Genomic DNA, 20,901 nt, shown 5'->3' with positions numbered 1-20,901 from the left:
ACTGCTAAGTGGCTTTGCATGCATTGTCTAATATACACCATCCTCCGTCTGTGGTAGGTGCTATTATTTTCCTTGGGTTAAACACAAAGAAACTGAAGCTCAGAGAGGTTAAGAACTTGTCCAAGATCACACAGCGCCCTGAATCCAGGCTGGGGTAATTGTCTCCAGAGCCCCCTATCCATTCCAACCATCCCCATATTCTGTGATTTGGAAGTGGACAACATATTCCCCCGACGGCCACTGTCCTGACCCTCCCTGCCCTGCCAAGGCTCAGGACGTCAGGCTCCTGGCCAAAACCCATGGGCACAAGAGCCTCTTAGTTTGACAAGGAGACTTACACTGAGGGGAATGTTTCGTCCGGTGTCTTCTGGATCGAAGGCCTCGACCTGATAAATAAATCCAGGTGTTTGTCTTTCTGCTATGAAGAGGTCTAAACCTGTACCAGTGTGCAAAGTGGAAGAAGAAACATTTTATTAGACAAAGCAAGTGGTGGAACCAGGTGTGTTGGCATCATGGGACAGAGGGCAGCAATAGCCCAGGCCACGAGGAAGACCACCGGCCATGGAGCATGTGCCGAGCCATCTATGGGAACTGACAAAATGCTATGGTGTCAAGCCATCACCGATCTCCTCCACGGAGAGTGACGAGGTGCTGCTTGCTGAGCAGGGCTGGGAAGAACCACAGGTAGGAGCCTTTAGTGTGGGACTGCTCCAGGTCCCCATCCACTGCAATGTGCATAGAGTTCCTCAGCTGTGCTCAGGGACCCCTTGACGTGCACTTGGCATCTCAGCAGAAGTGAGCTTCTCAACGAGGGGTCACCGGTGGGACTGAGAAGAGTTGAAGGGTGCAGAGGCTTAGGGAAAAGGCCAAGTACCTTATCTAGTTTCTCTCAGAGATCGTCTTGGCTAATGGACGCAGGGCCACATTGCCTGGCCCTGCCTGAGGGGCCCCATAACCCTGCTCTAAGAAGTGACTGATATTATTAAAAGCAACACTCTTTTGAGGTGCACTGTGCTGAGGACCTGACATAAATTTTATCTTCATAACAGCCCTGTGAAGAAGATATTGTAACTATTCTTTCCATGCTATTGACACTTTACAAATGAGGCTCAGACAAGCGATGACGTCACCTCAGCCAATCAGTGGTAGCATCAAAATTCAAACCCAGAGGAGAGGGATAGGGGCAGCGCTTTCCTTCACTTTCATCACTGTTCATACTTTTGTAAAAAATAAAATAAAATAGACGGTGCTCCGTATGTCCCAAAGGCTGATCTAGATGCTGGAAAGACAAGAGTTCACAGACAAATCAAACCCCGCTTTCATGGAGCTTGCATTCCAGTGGGAAGATATGGATAATAAAATCTGGCGGAAAAAATAGGTGTATGTTAGGGAGCAATGGTATGGAGCAAAGTCAGGGAAGGGAGTGCTCAGAGGTGCCTTGCAATTTCAAATAGAGCAGCTGTGGCAGGGTCCAGCTGGGGAGGGGGAGGAAGAGGAGGGAAGAGGCTGATGGGCGGTGTTGGGGTGTCAGGGGGCTTGCCAGTTTGGAGGGGCCTTGAGACTCTGGCTGTCAGTTTGAATGAGGTGAGAAGTTCTCACAGTGTTTTCAGATTTGCTTTAACTGATATTTTAACAGGACCCCTCTGGCTGCTGTCTGGAGAATCCACTGGGGTGAGTGCAGGGAGAGGGATGGGGCAGAAGCCAGGAGGCCAGCTGGGGGACCCTGGCAATCATCCAGGTGAGACACAACTGTGACTTGGACCGTGTTGTTGGTGGGGTGCAGATGCTGGTTGGATCTGGATATATTTGGAAGTTGGGAAGATTTCCTGGTGGATTGGATGTTGGGTGTGAAAGCCAGGGAGGGGTGACTGAAGATATTGGCCCAAGCAACCAGAAGGACAGAGTGGCTATTAACTAAGCTGGAAAAGACACAGGAGAAGCAGACTCGGGTGAGGCGGGGTGGAGTGGGAGTCAGGAACTTGGTTTAGGGGTACATTAAGTTGGGGAAGTGCATTAGACATCTGGGTGATGACAGGTAAGACAGGCAGACATTTCAGTGAGAAGTTCGGCCAAGAACCTTAACTCAAATTAGAGATTTGGGGGTGTTGGAGTTCAGGTGGTGATCAAAGCCAGGAGATTGGCGAGATCAGGTAGGAGGTTCCCCTGTTCCAACGTAAGTGGAGACTCTTACGTTGTCCCCACTCTGTGGCAGACCCTAAACACTCAGTGCCCTCTAGGAGAAGAGTCCACGGGAAGAAGGGGCAAGTCAGTCTCCGACTGCAGCACAGTGACAAGCCTATGATGGGCCAGCCTAGGGTCCTCTAGAATTACCCTCTTGAGGTCCCTGAGCCCCAGTTTCCTCCATAGGACAGGGAAGGGGCCAAGAGAAACAGTGGCTGTGGAGGGCTTGGTAAACGGCTGGATACTGTGACTGGGCGTGCTGAGCCGGAGGACATTTCATCTATTCCCTGCTCGTTAAGCAGCTGCCTCTTCCAAGGAAACAGCTGCTTGCTTATTTATTTATTTTTTCTGTTTTTCTCTGTCCTCCAGGGTCCTCCCTGATGCCACCGTCTGGGCTGCATTGCACACTCTGGTGTATCTTACCTTCTGCCAACCTTCCTAGAAACCGAGGAGGCTCATTCACATCTGTTACCTGAACAGTCAGGATCTGCAGGTCTGTGACACCCACGTCATCCTTAACATAAATCTGCAAGTCATATGTTTGGGCCTGTTTCAAAATCTAGCTGTTCCTCTCCAGTGGTGACAACCTAAAACAAAATGAAAAATTCTTAGTGAAAGAAGGTCTGTTTTTTCACACGCACATTTGCAAAGGGTCCTTACTAGCAAGGAAGCAACCAGCATCCTGAAGACCATTTTTCACTTGCTGCCAGAGGAAACGGTTGTTTTGTCTTAGTGCTCTCAATGTAAGTCCCATGACACTCCACACAGAAGGCTCCTGTGTGTGCGGCTGCTTTTCACAGGAAAGAAAAATATCCAGGAGACATCCTGGTGCAATTCACCAGAGACGGAAAGCCTGAGAATTAAACACCTACCACACTTTGGGAGCAGGCTTCTAGAAAAGTCCTGTAGGTACCCCGAATATAGTCAGATTGTCTCTCATCTTTAAGAAAGGATGCTGCCCTTTCCTGGGGTTGCCGCCCAGCTGAGGCTCAACTTGTCACTCCACTCTAATTGTCCTAAGTCCACAAGCCAAAAAGAGCAAGAGGAGAAGGATACATCTGCACACACAAGGAATATTTCCTTAATCAACAGACTGTTCCCTCTTCTTGTGACTTCCCCCACTTCCTTCCAAACTGAAGGGGCTGGGGTTGTGGCTCAGCAGTAGAGTGCTTGCCTCACATGTGTGGGGACCCACTATGCGCAGAAGATGTGGACATTTTGAGAAAGCCTCCATGGGTTTGATCCTCAGCACCACATAAAAATGGATAAACAAAATTAAGGTATTGTGTCCATCTACAACTAAAAAAAAATTTAAATGCCAATATGAAGCTGGCAGAAAAATAAATCTAAAACTCTGCATTTGGTGAGGGGGTAATCAGTAAATGGGGAAAAAAAATCAACCCACACTAGATTCAGAAGGCATGGTGGTTGATGAAATGACAAACATTTATTGGGTCTCCTCTGTGTGGCGCTCGGGACCTACAAGGTAATAGGAAACATTAAACCTGATATGGCAGCGATGGCAGTGTGGTTGAAGAGCCGGGACAGGCGCATATCAGATGCATTACAGAATGACAGCTCCTGCTAACTTTGCTGAGTGCCATTGAGTGTGTGGGGCACTGTGCCAAGCAGTTGGCACGCAACAGTCATGCAGGCAAGAGGAGCTCCGGGGTGCAGTGGGAAGAGGGCTCTTCCCAAGCTGAAGCAGCTCCACAGGGAGGTGGGGCTTGAACTGGTCCTTGGAAGAAGCACAGGGCCCAAGGAAAGGGAAGAGAAGCCTGTGAGGATGTTATTTGAGACTGTACGGTGATGCCTACTTCCTGCATGCTGAAGGCAGGTGCTGATGTGTCTGCCCTTGCCCCCAGAATCCCCTGTCACCCCAGTGTTCAAGCACTAGAAATAGCCATGATCAGAATGCGCCATATCACCAGGTGGGGTGGTGCATGTCTATAATCCCAGTGGCTCAGGAGGCTGAGGCAGGAAGAGCTCAAAGCCAGCCTCAGCAAAAGGAAGGCACTAAGCAACTCAGTGAGACCCTGTCTCTAAATAAAATACAAAATAGGGCTGGGGATGTGGCTCAGTGGTTGAGTGCCCCTGAGGTCAATCCCCAGTAGCCTCCCCCCGAAAAAAATGTGCAATATCAGGAGTGTCATGATCAGGTACTTGGACTCACAAAAGTTGAGAGATGGAGAGTTTGCATTCCGATAGCCCTTCCAAACTAGGATTTGAACTGTGGAAGTAAAAGCATGCTAAAATCCATGGTCTTTGGGGACCCACTATGTGCAAAAGATGTGGACATTTTGAGAAAGCCTCCAGGGAATTATCTTTTTGTGATATATATATATATATATATATATATATATATATATATATATATAAAATATTCGTTGCATACCTTTGTGATCTGCTCCTCTCACACATCTGATGATAAAAATCCAAATGGTAGTGTTCAAGTAGGAGGCACTGGGTTCTTCCTAACCTTACTCTTCTCCCCCCTCCAGTGACAATAAATGTCACCTCTTAACTCAAATGATTATGGTCTAAAAGCCCATATTTCTTGGGAAACTGCAAATGTTTACTTCAAGCAAGAGGCTGGGCTGCTCAAGGACTGCTTCTTTGCACAGTTCCTCCTGTTCCATGCAGGGTCTGAAAGCCCAAGTTGAAGGAAGCCTCCACTTTAGGAAACCCAGGTATTTATTTGGTTAGCAGATCAAAGAGGAAAATCAAATGGTCATTTCCATAGATCATTAAAAAAGCATTTGACTTAAAAATCCATTTTTATTTAGAAAAACTCCCAATAAAACAAGAACAAAGGCTAACCCCTTAGTATGTCAAACATTTCGCTGTGAAAGCTAGCATCATGTTTAGTGTGGAACAGGACAGAAATGCACACTCTGATTATTTAACAATGGTCTGCAGGCATAGGCCTGGCAATTAGATAAGAGGGAGAAATAGAGGGTATAAAAATAGGAGAGGAAGAGTAGAAATGTTCATTCTTTTCAAACCTGGAAAATGCATGTGAATCAACTAAGAAGAGCATAAATGGTGAGATAATGCACTAATAGATTTCCTATATCATACAATAATAAGTTAAAAGACAAGGGAAGAAAAGATTCCATCTTCACATGTAAAAATAGACAAAGGAAAGCACTAGAAATAGCCATGATTAGAATGTGCAATATCTATATGAAGGAAACCTTAAAATACTCCTGAGGAAAACAAAGGAAGACTTGAACAAGTATCTAGAACACTGCTCCTCAGTCAGGAAGACTCAGCTGCACAAATAATAATCACTAACATTTAGTAAGCATTTACTATGTTCCAGACACTCCCCTAAGTATTTGACTACACAACTCATCCAAGATGTAAATGATCCCTAAATTAATCTGCAAATTAACATGATTGAATTCCATACATTATGCATAAATGACCTACTCAAAAATAAAAGAATTTAAAAATCTCAAGTTCAATAATCCAAACTGACAACATCAAAAAAGATCATCTAGTTCTTAAAGCTCTTGATTAAAAAAGAGGAGGATATAAGAAGGATTAGGCTGAATTTTTGGTTCTTTCTATCAGAAGGTGTTTTCTCTGCTCCGTACAAAGACAGTAGCCTCTCAGGACCTCAGTTTCCCCAGACTTGCCAACCTCAGGTTGTCCCCCAAGGCTCCAGAGAGGAGCCATAAACTCCATAAAGCCTGACTTGACATGGGCACAGAGCGCTGCTATGAAAGTTCCAGCACGAGCCAGTCAGAGCATGGGGGAGAGTGAAGTCTGTACGAACAGACTAGATGGTGGTTCTCAGAGCACCTCTCTCTTGCACCCCTGCGCCAGCCCCCAGGCCTCCTGAAGCTGCTGCGTCTGATTCGTCATTGCAGATAAGCCCACCATGGAAGACATTATCACACCATGGTATCCTGCGAACCAAGTAGGCCCTGCAAGGTTCCAAAGCCAAATGGAGCTCCCACCTGAGGTGGCACCCAGGAGGACCAGGAGGATGACGGCTTCCCGCATGCTTGATGACGGCTCCCGCCTGTGTGCGCCTCCAGCACGGATCCAGGACTGACTCCAGACTCACACCCAAGGTCTATCTCAGACTCGGCTCATCTTCCCCTCCTGCCTTTGTTGCCATGCAAGGAATCAAACAGAGGCTTTGGTGGTAACTTAGGGAGACTCTAAACAGCACAGGACTGTTCGTTCTTTGATCACCTGCTTCTCTGATGGCATGGTACCCACGGGGCCCAGCAACCAGGCCTCGGCAGCCTCCAGCCAGTCCATCCTAAAAGTCCTCATGCACCCTGTGGCTCTGCAGAGAGCCAACGTGCTCCTGTAACCAGGCTTGTCATTCCCACAGCAGGTGTCCTCAGAGGTGGGGATGTTTCTGCTGTCCTGAATTGAGAGGAGCCCAGAGCTGGCTTCTCTTCAAGGCAGACGTGTGTTGGTAGAGCTGCCCTTGACTACAGCCATCACCCCGCCCCTCCAGACCCTAAAGAAGAATGCGGATAAAGATTGCTAGGGTCATGAGGCTTCGGCCCCCTAGGGAATGGTGGGGCCTGTCCCTCAGGGGTCGTTTTGTCCCTTTACCATGTTTTTATGCACCAAGCAGCCCTGCTCCAGGGCACAAGGAGTGACAATTGAGTGGACTTAGTTTGGGTTCCAGCCTCCACTTAGAAGAGGGGCAACGCAGGACAGAGGAAGGATGGTGGAGGGCAGCAAGAATAGTTGTGGACTGTGGAAGGAACCGTCTCTCTGTTTCTTTCATGGTCTGGCTGCCCCCTGGGAGGGGGGATCCAGCAGATCAAGGCTGGCATCAGGAGTGGAGTGGGGGTGTTGAGACAGAACCTCTCTGTCCCCGACAGGTGCTTTCAAGAACCTCACACACGCCCCACTGGCAACCAGCACAGAACACCTGCCAGTTAGCCCTTGTGAGCAAGAGGAGCCGCCACAGTAACAGAGAGACAAGAGCCAGGGCCAGCTGAGTAGGCTGTCCCTTTCCCCCTCCCCTCCCCATCTTCCACCCCAAGGCAGAGAGGGAGAAGGGAGCTTGGAGTCATGCCACACTTGGAGAGTCTCAGCCCCAGCTGGGCCAGCCTGGGGACAGGACAGTGGCAGGAAGTGAAATTTAAGTCCAGTCTGAGATGCAAGCTTTAAACTGTAGTGGGCTATGAATAACTGATGGTGACCAGAAAGCCAGAGGTATTTATTTATTTATTTTCATGGTCCCAGGAATTGAACCCAGGGGCACTCTACCACTGGGCCACATCCCTAGCCCTTTTGTTTTATTTATTTATTTTTTAATTGAGATAGGGTCTCACTGTATTGCTGAGGGTTTGCTAAGTTTACTGAGGCTGGCCTCAAACTTGTGATCCTCCTGCCTCAGCCTCCTGAGTAGCTGGGCTATCACAAAAGTAAGATGTTAAAAGAGACAAGAAAGGGATATTTAACAGAGGTCCATTGAAAAAGTGAAAAAGGAAAAATAAAGCCGTTGTGGTTTGCATGTCCTGAATTAGGGTTGGCGATAGCCTAAAGGGAATCTAAGGCTCAGGGGGTGGGCCACCTGCCCCAGAGGCACTGCCAGCCAGTGCTCCCTGCTAGCCAAACCCCAGGGCAGCAAGGCTGTCCTCCTCCCCTCCCACAAAGTCCAAGAGTCATCAGGCCCCTTCTAACATCCCGAAGCCACCACCCTGGTTTAAGGTCCTTGCCTCTGACCTGAATTGTCTCCATAGCCACCAGTGCAACCCACCAGGTCTGTCAGGTTAATTTTCCAAAAGTACAATTTTGATCACTCTCTTTCTTGCTTAAAATAACAGACAACATTTTTCCCCTTAGGAAAAGTTGTATAAAGCAGGAAGGGTAGTAAGATTTGGAATGTTAGACTACAGGCTTCTGTCTGAAGTAGGTAGATGGCAAAAAAAAAAAAAAAAAAAAAAAAAAAAAAAAAAAAAAAAAAAAACCACAGGTTTTACTGTGTGACCTTGGGCAAATTACCAAACCTTTCTGAATCTCAGGTCTGTTCACGTCCATAAATCAGGAGAAATAAGGCCAGCTCTGTTGAACAATGGCAAGCAGTGGATGAGATAACAAAGTGAAAGATACTGGCCCACATTTTGTCCTCTAACGATACTATTTTTCCCAGAAGGATGTCTGTAGTACCTTGCAAGAGCTGAAACATAGTAGGTGTTCAATATGCACCAGCTCAATAAAAAAGCGGAGTAGACACCGGTTGCCAAGTTACCAATTCTCACCCCTCCGTTTTTCCTGTCGTATTAGTTACTGTAAATCATCCATTTCATTATGCATAATTAGAGCTGAAGTGATGGCGCAGATTAAGTTATGGAAAACGTCAGAATAGTTAAGGCTTTGAATTAAAGAAACTCACATCTGTTTCATTTTCAGCCTGACTACACAGCATTTTTCATGCTACCCTGTTCCCACCAGGATCTTGTGAGTCTCTCCTCCTTTGCCCTCCCTGGTTCCAGGGAGCAGGAAGGTCATATTTTGATGTGTGTGTGTGTGTGTGTGTGTGTGTGTGTGTGTGTGTGTTCTCTAGTAATTGCAGCTTCTGTTTCCAGCCCAGAGGGTGTGATCCTCACTAGGGTAGGCCTTTGCCTTGTGTCAGTTCCCATCTCCTTTTGATCCCATGGTCCTGGGTCAGGATCACAAAGAGACTGAGGGATCCCTGGGGCCCCTTGCTTTCCTGGCCCCTGACTTCAGCACATGGAGCTGTCCCAATCCACCTGCTCTCCGCTGGTAGATGGGGCTGCTCACACCCAGGGCCAGAACCTTTGGGGCAGAGCCCCCCTCCAGCTTCCATGAAGGACTGGGGAGTCTTCTCCTAAGTCTCCTGCCTGGCCCAGCAGGGGTCAGCCCTGAAAGTATTTCAGGGGACCCCCCTGGGAACCAGCAAGTGCCTAGTGTGCCGGCAAAGGAGTGGTGTTTTATTATGAATACTTGTTGACTTTAGAACTGGGAACACACTTTCCAGTGGATGGATTGTTTGCAGCCCACACACCTTACGCAGTCTCCAGTGCACTTGACACCACACAGACTGACCATGACCACAGAAGCTTTGCTGAGAATGTTCAACCGTTCAGCTCCTCGAGTTGGTCCTCGGGCACTGGCCAGCTGGCCAGAGGCCCGTACCGCCTTTGTGTCTGTGGGGAAGTTCTATCCCTGGTTCCTCTTCATCCAGCCAGAGGCTTGCAGGAACCTAAACCCTAGGGAGGCTCCACCACTGCAGCACCCCGACATCCCGCATCCCCCCTGAAGACAGGCCCACACTCAGAGCAATGAGAGCCAAGCTAAGGGCACCACGCTTCTCAGAGGAGCGGAAATGCTTCCCTCTCCCTTAGGAGGGTACTAGTGTCCATGCCACTTGGCTGGGAGCCCCATGGTCCTCTCCCTCATATGTGTCCAGCCAGTGGCCTTCATTGGCTTTCCCAGAACCCCTGCTCCAAGCAACAGGCATCCTACTTAACCTCTCTGCCTCCTTGCTCAAATATCTTTATTCCACCTACTCACTTCTTCCTTCTCCCTCTGTGGGGCACTTGTTTATTCATTCAGCAAATATTGACTGCGGTCTGTGTGCCAAGCCCTGCTGTCCACGCTAAGTTTACAGCAAGGAACAAGACAGACAAAAGCTCCCTGGCCTCCTGCCTGACACTCTGGAGGCACCACTTCTTCCATCCATCCAGTTGGCCAGCCGTCACTCCCGGGGCAGCCCACCATGTGCCAGGCCCTGGGCTGGGGACTAGGATCCTCAGGTCTATCCTAACACCGTTGTCCCACCAGAGACCTTGAACCTGTCCAGAGACAAAGAGGTAAGCCCACAGTCACAACCAAGTGGGCCAGGGGCTGTGTTGGAGGCCCGCTCAGGGGCTGTGAGAGCAGGCTTCAGTCAGCTGCAGCCTGGGAGTGGAGCCCTCTGAGAAGTTTGCAAGTGGCAGAGTGAGCCAGAGAAAGGCAGGACAAAGCCCCTGGGCTAAGGAAGAAATAGCATCAAGGTCTGTAATAACGTGGTTCCCCCCTAGGTATTCCGCCAGTTGACGGATCCCTGGGGGAGCTCAGTGTTTAAGAAAACACATTTTTTTTCCAACTAGGTAAAATATGTACCCAATACCAAATTCCAAGTGTTCAAAGAGTAAACAAGGAAAAGTAAGTCTTCCTGTTCTACCCTGTTCCCAAAGAGACCACCATTACTGTGGTCCTCCTAGAGACAGTCTATGCAAACCAAGCACATACCATCTGCATCGCCATTGCTTCAGTGCAAATGGCTGCTTCTCATAGACTCTACTTCACCCAGGTTTTTTGTCTTAATAGATCTTGGAAATTCTAACATATCAGTACATTAAAGCAGCTCGTTCTTTTTTATAATGGCATAGTATCCTTTCTATAGTTGCATCACTATTTATACAGTCCCTGTTGATGGATGTTTTCTTTGTTTCCAAACTTTTTCTGTTACAAATAATGTTGCAATAAATATCACTGAACATATGCAATCAACATATGTAATGAGCTTACAAGCATATATTTATGAATTAAATTTCTAAAAATGAATTCTCAGATATATTCTTAAGTAAAAAGGAAAAAAATATGAAAAATACTGTAAGAAAAAGAGGTTGTTCCAATTTATACACCTATCTTCTTCTAGTATTGTTACACTTTTATTTTCAATTATCGGCCTCTGGTTTCTTTGGAATAGTTCCTTCAGATGTGAGGTAGTTTCCAGAGGGAACTTCCCTTCCCATCAGCTGTCTTGGAGTTAGTTCTCTTTAAACTAAAGTAGCCAGAGCCCTCATGATCTGCTTAAAGAATTGGGGACATTGGAATACTTTTTTTTTCATATTCAAAAAGTGATTAACTATTAGAATTGAACTATTACAATGAAAAAAAAATCTACCTCTTGCCACAGTATACCTGGAAGAAAAGAGAAGGAAACTCCCTTCAGGCCAGAGCAGGCCACTCACAGGAGAACAGGGCCTCTCCCCCTGCGGGAAGGAATCAAGCTAGGACTTGCCTTTCCAGGCCTGGGGCCCCTTATTTGCATGGACGTGGGCCCATGGATGTTCTGGACAGGTCAGTCTGCTGCCTTGTACACAGTAATCCCATCCATCACAAAGCCCCAGACTGAGTAGATGGCTGACTTGACCCCAGTCACTGTCACCACGCGGGTGCCAAGGAAGGATCTGACTCTTCAGGACGGGGTGTTCCACGTTCTCCTTCCTGCACCGCCTTTGCCTAAAGTTATGTCTTTACTCACCAGACCTCCTGCGACAAGGCCAGAGCCAGCCTGATGACACACTGGGGGTCCCTCGGACACTCCAGACCCCCTAGCTAGCAATCCTAGCTGGGATTTTTAAAATTTTATTTTATTTTCTTCCTCTCAAAACAAAGACCTTAGCCAATTTTTAATTTTCCTCTTCACCTGTCTTCCCATTTTCTGTTTTCTGCTAGAATTAAGCAGCTTCTTGACTTTTATACACAACACAATGTGCTTTTTAAAATTTCTTTTCTTTTTCCCTAGTATTGGGAATTGAACCCAGGAGGCTCTACCACTGAACTACATCCTCAATCCTTTTTATTCTATTTTAATTTTTAAATTTTGGGACAGGATCTCACCAAGCTACCCAGATGGGCTTGGAATTTGCAATCCTCATGCCTTAACCTGGGATTACAGGCATGCGCCACCATGCCTGGCTAAGATGTGCTTTTTTTGAAATAAATAAATAAATATATATATATGTATATATATTTATATATATATAATATATATATTATATATTATATATTTATATATATATATATATATATATATATATATATATATATATATTTTAGTTGTAGATGGACACAATACCTTTATTTTGTTTATTTATGTGGTACTGAGGATCGAACCCAGTGCCTCACAAGTGCCCCTAAGATGAACTTTTTTTTTTTTTTTTTTTTTTTTTTGTGGTGCTGGGGATTGAACCCAGGGCTATGTGTATGTGAGGAAAGCACTCTACCAACTGAGCTATATCCCCAGTCCTCTAAGATGTACTTTTTAACTATCAATATTGTCGGTACTTATACGTATCAAGATATTTTACAGATTTCTTTGTAAATCTTTGATAATTTTTATCCTCCTCCTCCAAGAAGGAGGGTTACTGGGGATTAAACCACTGAACTACATCCTCAATCCTTTTTAATTCTTTAGAGGGGGAGGAGTACCTGGGATTGAACTCAGGGGCACTTGACCACTGAGCCACATCCCCAGCCCTATTTTTGTCTTTTATTTAGAGACAGTGTCTTACTGAGTTGCTTAGCACCTCATTTTTTCCTGAGGCTGGCTTTGAACTTGCAACCCTTCTGCCTCAGCCTCCCAAGCCACTGGGATTACAGTAAAAAAAAAAAAAGAAAAAAATAAACTTAAAGACCTAAAAAAAAAAAAAAAAAAGCAAACTCCGAGGCCTTGTGGCACTATCACAGTGCCCCTAAGTGTTTTGTGGCCAATTTAGAACTACTCAGCATGGAATTCATACACCTGCATCTTCATTGTCAATCAGCTTGACATTTGGTCCAGAAACGACAGAGTTGTTTAGATTTTTTTTCCCCTTGAAAACAGACCTCAGGGAAACTAATTGTTTGGGCAGCTTTGCCCTTGCATCTAAGAAAAAATAAATAAAACCCTCTTGATGCCAGGCAGGATGACGCACACCTGAAATCCCAGTGGCTAGGAGGCTAAAGCAGGAGGATTGCATGTTTGAGGCCAGCCTCAGCAACTTAGCAAAACCCTATGTAACTTAGCAAGATCATGTCTCAAAATTAAAAAAATAAAATAATTTTAAAAAGGGCTGGGGATGTACCTCAGTGGTAAAATGCCCCTGGGTTTCTGGGTTCAATCCCCAGTAAAACCAAACCAAACCAAACTTCTAGGACATGTAACTAATGGTGATTATTATTACTCTGTGGTTTCCAGACTGTTAGCAGAAAATTTGCATTTTGTAAAAAAGACCAGTTTGTTGCATCAGAAACAGATCTGGTCCAGAATAGATTTGAAACTATTCAGAGAACAAATGGGATTTCCCCAAACTTCTGCCATTGTGTGGTATTGAATCACAGTTGTGTTGGGAATCCAGAGTTTGTGTTTTCAGTTCTAAATCTTAGCAGGTTAATACTTGAAGCTTATAATACAATGCCAGCTTCTTCTGGTTTAGGTTGTAAAACAGAACATCTAAGCCCATGGATTCCTGCAGTTTGTAAACTAACCATTGAATGAGTAAAATTGGTTTAGCCATATTTAAGTCAAGACAGTTTCAGGTGTTAAAGACCCAGTGATATTTAGATATTGCCAGAGTTACTGGGGTCATTTGATTACCAGAAGCCTGCAGGTGTCTGTACAAAAGGAGAGAGAAGATAGGGAAGAAATACCTCATAGGTTAGGTCTCTTTTACTTCTGTGTGTGTATGCATGTCCTTCTGGGGAACCTTCAATTCCTTATAGACCATTTTTTCTTACTTTTTTAAATTAAAATTTTTCTAGCCATCAGTAAAAAAAAAAAAAAAAAAAAAGGATGGGAACTTAAGAGTGCCATCGCACACCCTCGGGCACCACATCCTGCTGGTTCTGAAGCCTTGTGCTTCCCGCCCAAATTTGAAAGTTTCCCCGCCCACCCGCCTGCCTACCCCGGATGTGGCCCACGCCTAGCTCCGCCCCCCACGCACACGCACGCACGTGCTCCGCACTCTCCAGGACGCCGGAAGGCCCAGGCGCCTGTGGGGAACACAACCCTCAAGACCCGTCCCAAAGGGCAGTTCGCATGAGTTGGCTTCTCACTTCCGAAGCCCTACTCTGTGAGTCCTGCTCCTGTGCCCGCGTCCATACCTCTGAGGGTCTGCTGCTCACCTGGAGAGCTGGTAAGAAGCCCAACAGGTCGCCCTCCCTGTGGCGGCCAGAGCCTCCGCCCCGCGCACCCTGGGTACACAGCCTCTCCTGTGTGCTGCAGAGGACAGTGGCAGCGCCATGGAGGACCCTGGGAGCGCCTCGCAGGATCCTGGGAGTGCCACAGAAGACCTGGGAGTGCCGCACAGCTGCTAGGTGGCTCCTGCTGAGAGGACTTCTGCTGGGAGCTGCAGCTGGGTGTCATCCTCCAGGTGAGTCCGGGAATTCTTGGGTAGAGTCCTGGATGGCTACTCTGTTCTCAGGAGTCCAGCTCAATTCTGTTGACTCTAGTGATGAATTGGGTTAGACCCTGAAATCCCCTGACCTTTCCCTGTTAGCTGTAGGCCAGGTGAAAGCTTCTGAATGTGAGTGAGTTGAAATGACCAAAGACTGAATGCCCCCAAGGAGGTTTCAAGGAAACTATGGGGAGTAGATGGAACCAGTGTGTTAAGGGGGACTCAACATCGGTTTTGAGTGATTTCATGATGTAGTATACCACTAACACAAATATTATAATAACAACAAAATATGATGATTTACATTTATTGATTTCTGCGTGTTAAACCAAACTTGGGTCCTTGGGATGAACCCCACTTGATCATGGTGAAGTATGTTTTTAATATTTTTTGTGTGTAATTTGTCAGAATTTTATTGAGAATTTTTACATGTATGTTCATCAGGGATATTGGTCTGAAGTTTTCTTTTCTTAAAGGGTCTTTGTCTGGTTTTGGTATTGATGTTAGTCTCAGAATGAGTTTAGAAGGCTTCCCTCTTTTCCTGTTTCATGGAATACTATGAAAAGTATGGTATTAATTCTTCTTTGAAAGTCTCATTGAATTTAGCAGAGAATCCATCTGGTCCTGGACTTTTCTTGGTTGGTAGGCTTTTTAAAATATATTTTTATTAGTTTTAGATAGGCACAATGCCTTTAGTTTATTTTTTATGTGATGCTAATAATCAAACCCAGTGCCTCACACATGCCAGGCAAGCACTCTACCACACAACCCCAGACTGGTTGGTAGGCTTTAGATGTTGTTTTCTATTTCATTACTTGCAATTAATCTATTTAAATTGTGTATGACCTCCTCATTCAGTTTGAGTAGGTCTTATGACTCTAGGAATTTGTTTATGTATTCTATATTTTCTATTTTTTTGGAGTACAGATTGTCAAAGTAGTTTCTAATTTCTTTCTGCATTTTAGACATGTCCCTTGTGATATTACTTGCTTCATCTTCTTTTTTAGTAATCTTAGTTTTCTTTTTCTCTTCGTTAGCATGGCCAAGGATTTATGTATTTTATTTATTGTTTCAAAGAACCAACTTTGTGTTTTTTCAATTTTTTTTCCTTTAGAGTTCATTGATTTCAGCTCTGATTTTATTTTATTTTTTTATTGGTTGCTCAAAACACTACAATGATCTTGACATCATATTTCATACATTTGATTCAAGTGGGTTATGAATTCTTATTTTTACCACTTGTACAGATTGCAGGATCACATTGGTTATACATCCACGTTTATACATACTTCCATACTAGTGTCTGTTGTATTCTGCTGCCTTTCCTGATTTTCATTAGTTTCTGTCTTCTATTGCTTTTGGTATTGATTTGTTCTTCTTTTTCTCAGGCTTTGAGACGTAGTGTTAGGTCCTTTATTCATGCACAGTGCAGTAAACTTTCCTCTTAGTACTGCCTTCCTAGTGTCCCAGAGATTTTGATATGTCATATCAGTGTTCTCATTTACCTCTAACAATTTTTTTTATTTCATCCTTGATTTATTTGACTATCCATTCCTCATTAAATAATGTATAATGTAGTCTCCCTTTGGTAGAGTGGCTTCTGTTTTTTACTTGAGCGCTGATTCCTAATTTCTTCCATTTTAATATGATATAATGCTGGGTCATTTCTTTGCTTTTTTTTGTATTTACTAAGAATTGCTTTTCAGTGTAAGATATGGCCTATTTTAGAGAAGAAGACAAGTGCTGCTGGAAAAAAAGTATATTTACTCGTTAATGGATGAAATATTCTATATATTTCTATTAAGTATAAATTATTGATTGTATAATTGTATGGTTTCTTTTCAAAAAATATTTATTTTTACTTCTTAGAACTTTATTTTATTTATTTTATTTTATATGCTGTGCTGAGAATTGATCCCAGTGCCTCATACATGCTAGGCAAGTGCTCTACCATGGAGCCACAACCCAAGCCCCTCTATAGTTTTTTCATTTAGTTTTTCTTTAGAATGACTGTCTAGTAGTGAGAGAGGTGTGTTAAAGTCACCCAGTATTATTGTGTTATGGTCTATTTTACTATTGAAATTGAGAAGGATTTGTTTGATACATGCAGACGTCCATTGTTTGGGACACAAATGTTTATAATTGTTTTGTCCTCCTCATACATACTTCCCTTAAGAAGTATGAAATATCCTTCTTGGTCTCTTCCAATTAAACTTGGCTTGAAGTCTACTTTATCTGAGATGAGCATGGAAACCCCAGCTTGTTTACACAATTAATGTGACGTTCTTTCCCATCCTTTCACCCTCAGCCTGTGGATGTCTTTCCCCATGAAATGAATCTGCCAGTCTGCATATTCTGATTGATGAGTTCAGGCTGTTAATATTCAAGTTTATTATTGAGATATGATCTGGGTTCCCATTCATTTTGACTTATATCTGCTTATTAATGTGACTTAGTTTCTAGTTTGGTTGACAGTGTATTTAGTGTAGATCCTCCCTTTCCTGTTTTGTTTTTAATTCATCCTCATGAAATATTTTGTTGAGAATGTTGTGTGGTGTGGGCATTCTAGTTGTAAATTATTTAGTTTTTGTTTATCATGGGGAACATATATGTGGCAGGGCTCTGAATGACACTCGTTGATGTACATCTCCCAGCAAGGTGCCTTATGGCCCTCAGGACCCTCGAAGTGGAAGCTGCTGTCTGTGTTCACACACATGCCTGCGTGCTCACAAGGATTGCTGTTGGCATCAAGACACAAGCACCTGTGACCAGGACCCACGCACCAGCCAGAATTTCCACACATGCAGACAGCAGAGGAGCATCTGCTACTTACACCAGCCCCAGATCTTTGGTAAGCTTGCTTTCTGCTTTTTAATTTGTTCAAATATATTCTTCATTTGTTCTGATCAGTTACACGTGACAGTGGAATGCGCTTTGACACATCCCAAATCAGTGAAGTGTAATTTCTCCTTCATCTGGTTGTCCATGAAGCAGATTTACAGAACTCATGTAATCATGTGGGCCCATGCATTAGTAATGGCCAAATCATTCTACCATTGTTTCTTTTTCTTTTTTTGTAAATATTTATTTTTTTGGTTATAGTTGGACACAATATCTTTATTTATTTATTTATGTGTGGTGCTGAGCATCGAACCCAGGGCTTCGCACATGTGAGGCGAGTGCTCTACCACTGTGCCCCAACCCCAGCCCCTCTACCATCATTTCTAACCCCATAGTGTCTTTTATTCAATTTTTTTAAAGCTGTGTTTTTCTTTCTTTGTGTTCAGGTATTGAACTTTTAATTAATCATTCACATATACTGTTGTAAGTTCAAAGTTCTTTGTATTACAAAAAAGAGCAGAGGGCACCTGCAACTGGGTTTTCTTTTTATTTTAGGTACTCATTTTTAAAGTTAAATTGTTTTTAATATGCCTTTGAGAAATAATTCTATGGACAATAACCTTATTCAGATCTAGAATGGATCCCCTTAGCAAATCCCTATATCTTTATCATAACTAGTTTTGGATGTGTGGTGAGACAGCTGTTAATTTGTTTTTAGTAACAGAAAATTCTACATTTGAAAGTCAGCTACACCCAAAACAAAAAAATCAACAAATTGGAAAGGAATGAAAAGACACTTCACAGAAGAAGAAACCCAATAGATCAACATATGAATCTAAAAATGTACAGTATCTGTATCCATTATAGAAGTGCAAATCAAAATGACACTGAGATTCCATCTCACTCCAGTCAGAATGGCAGTTATCAAGGATATAAGCAACAGTAAATGGTGGTGAGAATGTGGGGGAAAAGGTACTCACATACAATGCTGGTGGGACTGCACATTTGTGCAAGCACTATAGAAAGCTTTATGGAGAGTCCTAAAAAAACACGAGTGAGTGAAGGGAATGGGAAGGCAAGGGGTAAGAGCATAGTGAATGAATCAGAAACAGTACTGGCACCAAACCAGATATATGGAGGAATGTTAGGTTTCTTGAGTTCTTAATGTGTTCTGGAGAATAATGCTTGATCTGAGGTACATGTGGTAAAGATTTTTTCCCATTGTGTAGGCTCTCTCTTCACGTTCTTGATTGTGTCCTTTGCTGTGAAGAAGCTTCGTAGTTTGAATCCATCCCATTTATCCATTCTTGGTTTCACTTCTTGTACTTTAGGAATCCTGATAACAAAGTGCGTTCCTAAGCCGACATGATGGAAATATGGGCCTACATATACTAGGATCAGGCCCAGTGTCTCTGACCTAGTGCCTCCACCTTTGATCCGCTTTGAGTTGATGTTTATGCATGATGAGAGAGAGGCTTTTTATTTCTTTTTGGTAGGTATGGATTTCCAGTTTTCCTAGCACCACGTGTTTATGAGGCTGTCTTTTCTCCAATGTATATTTTGGGTGCCTTTTTCTAGTGTGAGATAACTGTATTTTTGTCAGATTGTCTCTGTGTCCTCTCTTGTGTACCGTTGGTCTCTGTATGTGTTTTGCTGCCAATATCATGCCATTTTCATTCTGTGCACCTCACCTGGAAAAAGACTGTACCTTGCTCCTTAGTCAATGCATACTTTGCAGACAGTGACAGACCCAAAGGGTCCCCACTCTGTGTTCCTAAATGCTAGCTGAGCGAGAGCTGGTCCTACATTGAGGGTATAGGTCAAAATCAGGGCACCATCCACATCTACAGAAGCTGGCATCCTTCATCAGCCAGAGCAGCCACCTCAGCAGTCACTTCAGCAGTGTTAGCTGGGCCTCTCAGCATTCAAGATTCTCAGATTTTCTTTATCCATTCATCTATTGAAGGACATCTAGCTATTTGAATTGAGCTTCTATAAACGTTGATGTGGCTGTGTTACTGCAGTATGCTGATTTTATGTCCTTTGGGTATAAACCGAGGAGTGGGTTAGCTGGGTCAAATGGTGACTGTCTCCACAGAAGAGGTCCAGAGTACCACAGAGCACGTGCTGCAAGTTAGATCCATTTCCATTAATGGAATGTGACAGATTTTGCAAAACTCTGGGGCAGCAGGAGAGTTTGCTTTTCCACAGAGTCTCTTTTTTCTTAAATTTTTAATTTGTTTTAATTAGTTATACATGACAGTGGAATGCATTCATGCCCTTTGGTTATCATTTATAGATGGGATATAATTTCTCATTTTTCTGAGTATGCATGTTGTAGAATCACATTGGTCTTGCAGTCATATATATACATAAAGTAGTAATGTCTGTTTTCTTCTGTTATCCTTCCTATCCTCATGTTTCCTCCTCTCCCTTCACTTCCCTCTGCCAAATACAAGGTAACTCTATTCTTCTCTGGTTCCCTGCCTGCCCCTTATCATGAATTAAAATGCACATATTCCAGAAACTATTTTGCCTTTGGTTTTGGGGGATTGTCTTCCTTCTCTTATTATGATATTCTCCAACTCCATCCTTTAACTGGCAAATACCATAATTTCATTCTTCTTTAAAGCTGAGTAATATTCCATTGAATATCTATCTCAGATTTTCTTTATTCATTCATCTATTGAAGGACATCTAGCTATTGTGAATTGAGCTTCTGTAAACGTTGATGTGGCTGCATTACTGCAGTATGCTGATTTTATGTCCTTTGGGTATAAAGGGTGGAGTGGGATAGCTGGATCAAATGGTGGTTCCATTCCATGTTTTCAGAATACTTTACATACTGCTTTCCATAGTGGTCATACAGTTTGCAGTCCCAACAGCAATGTATGAGTGTACTTTTCCCCCAAATGGAATCTTAGTGTAGTTTTGATTTGCATTTCTTTAATTGCTAGAGATGTTGAACACTTTTTCTTATATTTGTTGATCGATTGCATTTCTTCTTCTGTGAAGTGTATATTCATTTTCTTAGTTCCTTTATTGATTGGGTTATATGTGTTCTTGGTGTTAAGTTTTTTTTTTTTTTTAGTTCTTTCTGTATCCTAGAGATCAATGCTTTGTGAGAGGTACATGTGATAAGGATTTTCTCCCAGTCTCTAGACTCTCTTCTCACATTGTTGATTGTTTCCTTTGCTGATAAGAATCTTTTTTTATTTTAATCCATCCCATCTATTGATTCTTAATTTTACTTCTTGCACTTCAGGGGTCTTGTTACGGAAGTCTGATCCTAGGCTGACATGGTTAAGATTTGTTTCTACTTTTTCTTCTGTTAGGTACAGGGTCTCTGTTCTAGTGGCTAAGTCTTAGATGCACTTTGGGTTGATTTGGGGGCATGGTGTGAGAGAGAGAGGTTTAATTTCATTTTCCTGCATGTGAATTCCCAGTTTTGCCAGCACTATTGGTTGAATAGGCTATTTTTTCCTCCAATGAAAGTTTTTGGCGCCTTTGTCTAGTGTGAGATAATGTATTTATGTGGGTTTGTCTCTGTGTCCTCTTGTAGGGCATGACATGTGAACTTGCTCCACCTTTGTCCTGATTGGCTCCTGCACAGTATATTAGCTGTGTGTACTTCCTCAATAAAGGAGATCCTGCTTTGACTGGTCTCCCTGGTGCTTCTGATTTGTCTTCCAGTGGGGAGGACTGGGTGGGTGACCTGCTGACC

General features: G+C 43.8%; 1 protein-coding gene across 1 annotated transcript in view; it reads right to left on the bottom strand.

The window, feature by feature from the left end:
- Positions 1–20,901, bottom strand: part of LOC308656760 (cadherin-related family member 3-like) — a gene marked incomplete at both ends in the record, with an annotated part of 75,118 nt that overhangs the window by 38,565 nt on the left and 15,652 nt on the right. The window contains 3 exon segments of the mRNA XM_081308132.1: positions 339–436; positions 2,605–2,717; positions 2,719–2,768. Coding sequence (XP_081164258.1) covers positions 339–436; positions 2,605–2,717; positions 2,719–2,768 — 261 coding nt within the window.

The sequence above is a fragment of the Spermophilus citellus genome (genome assembly GCF_964194105.1).
Source record: "Spermophilus citellus genome assembly, chromosome: 9".
Classification (NCBI taxonomy): Eukaryota; Metazoa; Chordata; class Mammalia; order Rodentia; family Sciuridae; genus Spermophilus; species Spermophilus citellus.
The sequence above is the reverse complement of the archived record's forward strand: the minus strand, read 5'-3'. Positions and strand labels throughout refer to the sequence as shown.